This window comes from Microplitis demolitor, chromosome 7 (assembly GCF_026212275.2).
Source record: "Microplitis demolitor isolate Queensland-Clemson2020A chromosome 7, iyMicDemo2.1a, whole genome shotgun sequence".
In the NCBI taxonomy this organism is placed as follows: Eukaryota; Metazoa; Arthropoda; class Insecta; order Hymenoptera; family Braconidae; genus Microplitis; species Microplitis demolitor.
Genome location: NC_068551.1, coordinates 13,431,315 through 13,442,631, shown reverse-complemented (window position 1 = coordinate 13,442,631; position 11,317 = coordinate 13,431,315). Strand labels below are relative to the sequence as shown.

At 26.1% G+C, this 11,317-nt stretch overlaps 1 protein-coding gene across 1 annotated transcript; it reads left to right on the top strand.

Moving 5' to 3' along the window:
* Nucleotides 1–9,709: 9,709 nt before the first annotated feature.
* Nucleotides 9,710–11,281, top strand: LOC103577108 (uncharacterized). The gene is made up of 5 exons (XM_053740663.1): nucleotides 9,710–9,788; nucleotides 9,924–9,977; nucleotides 10,085–10,132; nucleotides 10,782–10,826; nucleotides 10,916–11,281. Exons 1-5 carry the CDS (start codon nucleotides 9,717–9,719, stop codon nucleotides 10,943–10,945), a joined length of 249 nt encoding a protein of 82 aa, XP_053596638.1. The 5' UTR covers nucleotides 9,710–9,716; the 3' UTR covers nucleotides 10,946–11,281.
* The last annotated feature ends 36 nt before the right edge of the window (nucleotides 11,282–11,317 follow it).

Below are 11,317 nucleotides of genomic sequence, written 5' to 3'. Positions count from 1 at the left end.
ATGAGCACATCTATTTTAATAAGATCATGTAAGTTTATACCAATACATTTTCAATGAGCTTTTATAGAGTGAAATCTCGTAGTGTAATACTCACAAAATCTTAATGTTTTTTTTATTTATTAAGAAATTGAAGAATTAATAAGATTTAATAAGATTATTCTATGAGGCAATACCTTATAGAATATTATTAGATAATTATTGTTTTTATGAGAAACGTTTAATAAATATTTTCTTTGTAATTTTATGAGGCTGAATGGGGAATTTTTCGGTCAAATGCACAACAGTTTCTCATAAAAATTTTAGGAGATTTAATCAGTAATGTTGATCGAAAAATCTCGTAAAAACTGAAAAGATTAATTTGAATTTGAATTTTATGCGCTTCAATAAGTTTTATCTGAGAATTTATTTATTATAAGATATTATTGAGTCCTTACGGTATCTTATAATTATTTTCGGTTTTAATAATATTATTTTTCTTTAATAAGATGCAATAAGAAATTCTAGACTGATATTCCCTATTGTTATTGAGACGAATTATCTCACAAAATTTCTATATAATAATTATTTTTTTTTTTTTTTTTTTTTTTTCAATTATTAAGCCATACTGAAAACATGAGTTTCTAATAGAAGTTTGAAACTTATCTCTTTAACAATATTTATGATGTTTTAAAATCAATGTGATGAGATTATATAAGGATTTGCGGAGGAGTCTTCGATTTATTTGTCCATTTATTACTTTTTAAGAGTTTGTTAAAAAAATAATTTTTTGAATTTTTCTACATTTATTACATTCCTATAAGTTTATAGAGAATGTTAATACAAGAAAACTATGTAATCTTAAAGAAAGGTTTGCATGTAAAAGAGAGTTCGAAAATATTTTTATTTCACTCTATCAGGTCTTATGTGGAAACCATAGTGAAATAATTATATATATATATATATATATATATATATATATATATATATATATATTAGTGACCGTATATATATTTGTGTACATTTTATAACTCAGAAAATTTTTTCGTGAAACTAAGTCCTTTATTCATAAAATATATACTTTTAAGTAAAGTAAGTATATATATATATATATATATATATATATATATATATATATATATATATATATATATATATATATATATATATATATATATATATATATATATATATATATATATATATAAGTATATATAAGTATATATATATATATATATGTATATACTTATATATATATATATATACTTATATATATATATATACTTATATATATATATATACACGTCGTTTACATTACGATTGATCTTCTAGTATGGCTTCAGCAGTACAGTAGGCTGCAGTAGTCAGGCGTTAAGACAGAGAGCGTCAACGTTTGTTTTTCTAAGGTCCTATATCATAGTGTTTATTGTCTTTCTGCTTATTGTCTTCTATGTATACTCTCGTACAGCGCCACTTATTCCTTCGAGCGCTTCTGTATCGTACGCACGTTTAATTTCATGTTGTTTCTTGTCACTGGTTGCGGCTTTGTGTGTCGGCAAATTAAATTTTATACGCGCGTGCTGTAAATTGTTTATTTTTATCCAATTTCTGTTTTAAAATATCCAAATTTTATTAGGATTTTTGTCATTTAATATACGTATTGTTTGCATACATTAAAGTGGTGAAAAGTGGAAAATTTTTGACTGTAGAACTCAATCAAGTGATTAAATATAAAGAAAACTGTCCACACAAAGTATTTAAAGTTAGGATTGACGGCGATATTCATAATTGCTTGGTTGTTGCAACTCATGGTAAGTTACACGTATAATTAAATTATAAATTTTTAGGGTTTTAGCTTAAAATTAATTTTGATTTTTATTTCTTACAATTACTAATTTTTTTTTGTTGAAGTTTTTTATCGAAGATAGTTCCATGTACATTTATTCTCTTGTTCTTTTGTTCTCTATATTAATAATATTTTAAATACATTTTAATTAAAAATATTGTTTTTTATATAATATTTTTAATATTAAAAAAGTAACAAATTGTTATTACACACATTACTTAAATAATCTTATAAAAAATAAGATTTTTTTTTAAAGAATTTATTGGTCAATACTGATTAACTAAAATATTCTGAAAGAATATATATGAAAATTTTTTCTTTTGTTAAATTATGATCTGATCTTCTTATTATTATCATACAATTAGTTATTTATATGTATTAAAGTTTTAAATAGAAGATAGTTGCATGTTAACGTTCTTTTCCTCTTTGTATTAGTGATATTGTTCGTATATTTAAATTGAAATCCATATCTTTCACATAATATTTTCAATATTTATTCATTTATTTATTTCGACAATAAAATTCAAATACTAACAAACCATCATCTCATAAATAACTTGAATAATCTCATAAGGAATAAGATATATTTTTATAAGAATTTTTAAGCCAACGCTGTTTAATCTAAATATTCTGAAAGATTGTTATATTTATGAAAACTTTCCTTAACTTTGCCTTTCTGTTCTAACCCCGCTTAGAGAATCTCATCGAATCCAATAGATTCTCATACATCCTATAAAAAATTAATAAGAATGAATAAGTCCTATGAGAAATGCAATATTTAAGTATAGAGTCTTATATACATACAGCTATAAGAATCTATCGGATTTTTTAAGCAGGAAAGCTCCGGAAATTCATTTTGGTTTCAAAGCTTAAATTAATTAAATATATTTCATAAGATATACTAAAAGGGCCTTCGAAATATTTAAAATAAGAACTAAGGTATAACTATAGCCTAAAAAAAAATTTTTTTGTTATTTCGCTCTCACTTTTAAAAGTTGTACAAATACATATAAAAAAAAAGTTCGATCAAAGCTCGTGCTCAAAACTCCAATTTTAGAGACTTCATCAATTCTGAAAATCATAAAAATGTTAAATATTCAAGATTTCCTTCTTAAAATAATTTTATTATCATAAATGTTGTTACACACAAAATCCGTGATCTTGTAAAACTTTCTTTTTCAAATATGAATTTTTAAAGATCGTTTAAGGATTTCGAATAACTGGCGAATAATATTGTAACAATTATTGTAATAAATATTATAATAATTTCAATTTAAAAAAAGAAAAGTAGTAGATATGATAAACTGACTTCGTAAAGATTTTCATAAGATTATGTGAGACGAACTCGACAGATGTACCTCATAAAAATATATACAAATTACAAATCATAATATGATCAGCCCTCCAAAATGGCAGAAGATTTTTATAAATAATACAATATTTGATGAGTTGTTTTCTTCTTTTTATTTACCGTCATTATAAAACCATCGGATAAATTTTCATTAAAAGGTAATTCTTTATTGAAGAAACTAATCTAGGTAACACCAAAAAATATGACTGGCAGAAAGCTTTCTGTGTATTGAAAATGTAATGTCTACCTCGGAAGACAATTAGACCTGCCTATAAAATCCCATAGATTCTTATATCTATGTGTTTAAAGCCTATACTTAACTGTAGCATTTTTTATAAAACTCATTCATTCTTGTGAAATTTGTTGAAATCTTTAATGAATGTATATTTATATAGTATAAAAATTTAATTATTTTGAATCATTTCTAATCATTTTTTATTGTTTTTTTAAATCGGCATTGTAGAAAATTTAATTATCTATAAAAAACTTTTAAATGATTTATTTAAATTCCGAACAGGTAAAAAGTTATGAAGATTTGAACTATAAAAAATAGTATGATTTCATATTTTGATCATGATTAATAGTTTTTCAATAAAAGTTAATTTTTTTTTTTATTTAAAAATGAAATTTGTAAACATTTGAATTAGATACAACTGTAAATACATTTTTCTTTGTAATTTTATTCATTATGTAGTCAATAGTTCTATTATAATTATTATTTCTTTTAATGGAAGAAAATAAAGTTGTAATTTTTAAATAATTTTTTGTTTTTTTGAAAATTGCATAACAAAAAAAATTTTCTTCAGGAATTTTAACAATTACCTGATATTCATTTAGGCATATATATGAAATGAAATTATAAAGATTTGCTTTTAAACTATGCATATGTTGTTTTTCAACTTACTATTGTTTAAAGCTTCATAACATTTTTTGTATTTGATTTAGGACGAAAACGCCTTAGAGATCTTTCGTAGAGATATAAACTTCCTACTGACAATGTACTTTGATTATAAAAAAAAATTCCAATGCCTTTATTTGTATAAAACTAAAAATACTAATTTAAACAAAAAAAAACGGATATTAGCTGAGTTCTTGGTAGAATTGAGATTTTGAATAGATGTTCCAGGAGGATTTTTATTTTGATACCTAAGACTAACTTTCAACACTGTAAGACTTGCAAAAAAAATTTTTTTTTAACCACTTTAGTAGGCAGCAGTTGATTTTTTCTCTATGCATAAGTATTGGTAAGGATAAAAAAATAAACGAAACATATTTTTATTTCTCGTAACGCTGTGGTTCTCTATTGAAACATTCAAATGTTTCTTTTGTTTTATTAATCACAGTTCCTCAGCCACTATCATCAGTAGATTTTACGATACCCTGCTTAAAAAATCTGATAGATTCTTATAGGTGTATGCATAACGCCGTATACTTAACTACAGCACTTCTCATAGAACTCATTCATTCTTATAAAATTTCTATGGGAATTCATGAGTATCCATTGGATTCTATGAGATTTTCTAAACAGAGTATACAATTCATTTTCTGGAACTCATAATTTGTACGAGTTTATAATAAATCAACACCTGTTTCATTTATATAATTATTCAAATAATTAATAATTAATTATTTATATTATTATTCAAATTTGAATTTAGATTCAAAAGAAGATCTTCAAAAAATCATTTCGAAGCAACGAGTCCGAGTTCCACCGCCAGCCCTTTTATCCGATCCGTCCGAAGACGAACAAATAAGGATTAAAAAGAGTTTACCACATCCCAAGAACGATAATACTTTAGCTATTTTAAATAGTCAATTATTAAAAATCAATAAGGTAATTTTTTTATCAAATATTGAAATCTGATCTTGTGTATTTATGACCAAGTCGACTTGATGATTAATTAATGATTTTCTCAAACCCTTTTATCATGCAAGTAACACTTGATCATTATACAAGTCTTTACCAGTTTTTTTGGTCTACAATATGAATACTTTATGAAATTACTTTGTTGAAAAATTCGTCTTTTGCTTAATAAATTATTACATTTGATCCTGCTTAAAGTATTAACGAGTACGAACCAAGTCTTGCTACATTGATATTAGCCTACCATAGATTTATTGAAACGATAAAATATAAATTGGATAAGGGATTTTAACAACAGTCCTAATATTACATAATTAACCTCTGTGCAAATCACGAGCTAATTTATTGCTATGTATATACCTTTTTCTTAACTCGCACACTTATTCGTAACCCTGTTTATAAAATCTCATAGAATTCAATAGATTCGCATTAATTCTCATAGATTTCATAAGAATGAATGAGTTCTATGAGACTTAAGTGCTATAGTCAAGTATTGAGCCTTATACATACAGCTATAAGAATCTATCGGATTTTTTAAGCAAGGAATATAGTCACATCTACTTAAGTTTCCTCTTTATTTTTTCCAAATTTTAGATCAGTAATCTCTCCACTTATCTATTAGCTAATGCTAAAAATTCATACTCACATATTTTGAATGCATAGCATCCCTGATTTAAAAATTGGATAAATTCTTATAGCTGTATGAATAAGGCCTATACTTAACTATATCACTTCTTATAAAAATCATTTACTCACATAATATCTCTGCGGAAAGATATGAGAGTATGTTGGATTCTATAAGATTTACTAAACAGGAATAAAAAAACTACTACTGCAATTTTGGAGCAATAATGAAAAAATCATTCAAAGTTTATATGAATTGGATCATATGTACGATAATTATTTTTTATGTGATAGAGAGAAGATCTTTACTGATTAATTACAGTGGAATGTAAAAAAAGAATGAATAATCGTTTACTAAATCCGTCGTGCGACCAAAATAGTGTGAGCAGGCGAACGGTTGCTCGCTGGAAAAAAATGTTTACTGACGTAGCTAAAAAAAGTAAAATAGGTATGCAAAATGTTTGTGATTTGAATAAAAACAATGTGTATGCATATTTATCAAATTAAGTCATAAAAAGTGGGTAAAGAAATCAATGAAAATAACAATTTTTAATTAAATCTGTGATTTTATTTTTGAAGATATTAATCTATTGAACTTAAAAAATGACAAAAAGTAACAATCTGGTTTATATAAAAAAGTTTCAATTAGTGTCAAATCATTAGCTTTTTGTTTTTGAAATTGTCAAATATAATTATGTATAAAACCAAATTACATATTATTTAAAGAAAAAAAATTTTAAATATGGGCACCAAGCCTTAGAAAATTACGTTGTATGTATTATTTTTGTGTATACGTTGTATGTATTTTTAATATTTTCTTCAATCAATATTCATGTCGTTTTATTTAAAATAAAGAAAATCGTATATATGTTGCTTTATTAGCTGTCATGAAGTGGTTACTTCATTGAAACTCGATGACAATTACATTTATGAATTTCAGTATCATAAGCATCCTAACGACTTAATTTTTAAATGCATAAACATTCGTTTTATTAAGTAGAGGGGTTAAATGTGATAAGACAATATTTATTTTCTTTTAATGTTGATATAGAGTCTTCTAGTAAAGAAACAGTAAACGATCAAAACTGTGATTCAACCGATTCAAATCTTAGTTCAGTACCTATCAACGATAGTTGGTTATGTGTAGATGATGAAGCAACAAATACCGGTGATAATATTATTATTGATGTGAATTATGACAGTACTAATGATGATGTATCTAGCAGCTGCAGTAGTGACGATGCTTACAGCGTTTGTTCTTGTTGTAAAGATGACATTTCCTCAGACGAAGAATGTAATATCGACATTGGAGAGACATTACGTTATGACAAAGCGACGTTCGATACTAACCAAATAGATGGTGATCGTATTATGTTTCCTGCAGCTAATCTCCGAGTGTCTGATGTTGTATTGATGGTTGAAATGTTTTCTATTTCTAAAAATTTGACAAAATCTGATCAAAATGAATTACTTCAATTGGTAAAAATTTTAGCTGGACCCGATTTTGAAGCATGGGAGTGTAGTTATTATATGAGAAACAAAGTTTATGGTGTATCAGATGATAAAATAACATTACATTTTTTTTGTGAGAATTGTAATGTTATTTTGAAAAACAAAGGATTAAAAGACAGTTTGAAAAACGAAAAAGTCCAATGTGACAGTTGTAAAGAAGCATTCACCGTTTCATCACAAGTTAATAATTATTTCATGAGTGTTGATATTCGTTATCAAATTCAATTGATTTTGAATCAGCCGGAAAACCAAGTAAGTTTATTCAATCATATAGCAACCAAAAGTCAATCATCAGATATTTATGACATCCAGGATTCAAACTTATATAAACAATTAAAAAGTAAACATCCAGATATGTTAACATTAAATTATAATATTGATGGTGCTCCAATATTTAAAAGCTCTAAGCAGAGCTTTTGGCCACAACAGTTATGTATAAATGAATTACCACTTGAACGGCGTTTCAAACATATTATTCTTGGAGGTCTTTTTCTAACGAATAAAGAGCCTAAATCAGGATTTATAAATTTGTATAACGAAGAGTTATGTAACCAAATCGTTGACTTGATGACAAATGGGGTTGATATATTTAATCATGAAACAGGAGAAATTATTAATTTAAAGTTTACCTTAATTTGTTGTTGTGTTGATATACCGGCACGCGCAACATGCCAAAATCGAGTGAAATTCAATGGATATTGGGGATGTAGTTGGTGCTATGAACGCGGTTTATATGTGGGAAATGCTGTCCACTATCCACTTAATGAGATTGTACCAGAACTGCGGACTCATGGAAACCATATTGCTAATATCCTTGAAGTCGAAAGAATTAAAAAATCTTCAGAACTTAAAAATAATTCACTAACAGTTATGGGTGTCAAAGGATCAATCCCTTTTGTTGATAAATTACTATTATTTGACAGTATTTGGGGATTCCCAATTGATTATATGCATGGCTGTTTATTAGGAGTAACACGTCAGTTATTAGAGTTATTGAAAACTCCAGGAGTTAAATTCAAACTCAATAAACGTCAACATGAAATTATTGATCAACGTTTGACTTCTTTAAAACCACCACATGAAATATACAGGCTGCCGCGACCAACTGCTGATATGTGTAAATGGAAAGCATCGGAATTCGAATCGTGGTTATTATACTGGAGTCTTCCATGTCTCGATGGTATTGTAGATCCTGTATTTTTAGAAATGTATGCACTTTTTGTTCGAAGTGTTTATACTCTGTTAAAAAGGAAAATAACTGATGAGGATATTGCACGTTGTGAATACGATTTAGTAAAATTTGTTGGGAATTTTCAAATTGAATTTTCGAAAGCTTCTATGACATTTAATATACACTCCCTTTTACATTTGTGTAAATCTGTTAAAGAAACTGGACCGTTAACAGGAACATCAGCTTTTTCATTTGAAAATGGTATTTTCAATCTAAAAAAAAAAAGTCAGTGGTCCACGAAGTGTTAGCCATCAAATTGTTAAAAAAGTTTTGAAAACAAACACGCTTTTATAACAATTGGAATCTTTAACAACATCTTCTCAATGCCAAAATTATTGTAAAGAATTATTTAACCATGACCAACTCAAAGACTGCATAAAACTTCCCGGTGGTGTTCTTCTCACTGGCAAAACACGCATAAATCAATGTATAACAGACAAAATAAAAAACATGATCAACAATAATAACGCTGCTATTCAAGTGTATAAAAAATGTATTTTCAAAAGAAGAGTGATCCACAGTACAGAGTATACCCGAGCAACAAAAACAAATGATACTTATGTCCAACTTAATTCTAATCAGGTTATTCATGTTCATAATTTAGTAGTGTCAAACGAAAAATGCTATGCTTACGGTTGCTCTTTGAATATTATACCTTATTCAGCCGGATGTGTGGAAATTGATCATATTTATCGTATCACAAATGAATGTGGGGATGATATTATTATAACCAATATAGAAAACTTTCAGGAAAAAGTTATTCATGTAAAAATAAATGAATATCAGTACATATGTTCATTCCCTTATATTTTAAACATGAATTAGTAAATAATAATTAATTTAAAAATGTAAAGAAGTATTCAATACAATTTTAAATCTCCTCAATTATAAATATGAGATTATCATTTGATAATTTTTCCAATACTTCTTACTCTTCTTTTAGTTTGTTTTTATACTATATTTAGTTTTATTATACTGTATTCTTTAATTCAATTATCATTAATGTAAGTGGTCGAATGTAATAAATTTATTTTTCTTAAGAAAACTCTTCATACTCAGCTACTTATAAATTTTTCGCTTTGTTACTCATTGAAAACATATAATAATAAACCTATAATAAATATAGCGTTGAAAATATGACAAGATATAGAAACGAAAAGTTATCATTTATCAGTTTTGAACTTATATTGCTTATTAATTTTACCGTTACCATCTGACTAATTTATTTAGAATAGATATAATTTAAAAAATTTGATAATCATTACATAAGACGATATGATTGTAGGAACGTTTCTGTACTGAAAATAAAAACATGAAATCTCACGAAAAATCTGAAGACAAGATTGAAGATACTAAACAGTCAAACAAGGGAAAATCTTTGAAGGTAAGATCGACTGCATTAAAATCCTTTAAACATAATTAGTTGTTGGTTAATTTTATCACGTCAAATATTTATGTTCCTAAGAATTTAAGCATTAAAATTTTGTTTTTACTAGCAATTTTATCGATTTTCTTGCAGCGTAAGAGGAGTAATGAGGCCCTTCCTTCCGACGAACGAAATAATAAAGAAAACGTAAGTTATAAAAGTTTTTATCATTTACTTTTTTTTTTACATTAAAAAAATACTAATCAAAGTAATATTAAAATATATTGAATTTTACTTTTTATTTCATTCTGTAGGGAAGCAATGCATCCAAAAAAAATAAGATAGAACCAAAATCATCAAAAGTAAGCATCAGAAAAAGCTTTATTATATTTTCAAGAAAACAAAAGTTAAGAGAGATTTATTTGTTGAATTTATAAGACCGTTTATGTCCAGATTATCGTTGTTCGGTTACGTTATTTTAATTATTAAATTTGTTCAAGTGAAATTATATTTTTTTTTTATTAATTAACTAAAAACAACGTTTCATTAATATAATAAAAAATATAAGGTGTGGCGTGACAGAGGCTATAGATAATAAAAAATGGTATTTCATTATTTTAGTAAAAGTTGCCGTTAGAAATTTAGTGAATCTATTGTATTGATAGCGAAGCTAATTTATTGACGTTATTAGTAATCAAGATAGTAATAAGAAGAAAATTACATTGCGTACAATGGTTGTACTTCTTATACAAAAAAAATATATATCCGGCTATAAATCTTTATAGATATGTGTCGCATACATGCAGATGTACCCGGATATATATGGATAAATATTTTTTTTTATACGGGTCAGAAAGCTAATTCCGATCTTTGCTGATTTCTCTCAATTCAACTAGTTTTTTAAATTTTTGGTGAATTATATGCTGAGATTATGAAAGTTTCTGTAATGTAGTAATATCTATAATGGACATTATTTGTTTACTTACAGTAATTATTATTGAACTGTTTCAGAATAAAAATATTTCAGTCAAGACAGATAGCTCAGTTACGAAGGCAGTATGTATTTTAATTTGAATTTCCTACCATTTATGATATGAGTTTAATTATATGATTGCTAATTTTATGAAAATTATTCTTTTCATTAGATTACTCTTGCGATAACAGATAATACTTAAGCCACTGAGAGGCGTAATATACTGCAAGAAATAGAAAAAAATAATAAGACCGATTCACTCTCCCTTTTGAAATCATCGTTATCACATGATGAAGATATTTCACTATTACCTGAATGTAGTAATTCATCGGAAATGCATGATATAAAGGGAAAAAATCCAATCACTCCTGCAAAAACCAATACGTCAAAAAACGAGAATAATAACTCGTGTAATCATTCCAATAACAAATTAACAAATGATTCAAAGAAGAAAAGGTATGTTGTGATGGAAATTAATTTTAATTCTTAGTAAATATAAAATTTTTACATGAATTTCATTAATTATAATTAAATTCAATGAAAGGAGAAAAGGTAAAATATTCTTTATGTTGAA

Excerpts from the sequence above, each read along its gene's own strand:
- LOC103577108 (XM_053740663.1), top strand. The coding sequence starts at position 9,717 with ATGAAATCTCACGAAAAATCTGAAGACAAGATTGAAGATACTAAACAG. Across the intron at positions 9,789-9,923 it reads ACAAGGGAAAATCTTTGAAG|CGTAAGAGGAGTAATGAGGC; the intron begins GTAAGATCGACT and ends ATTTTCTTGCAG. Across the intron at positions 10,133-10,781 it reads TAGAACCAAAATCATCAAAA|AATAAAAATATTTCAGTCAA; the intron begins GTAAGCATCAGA and ends GAACTGTTTCAG.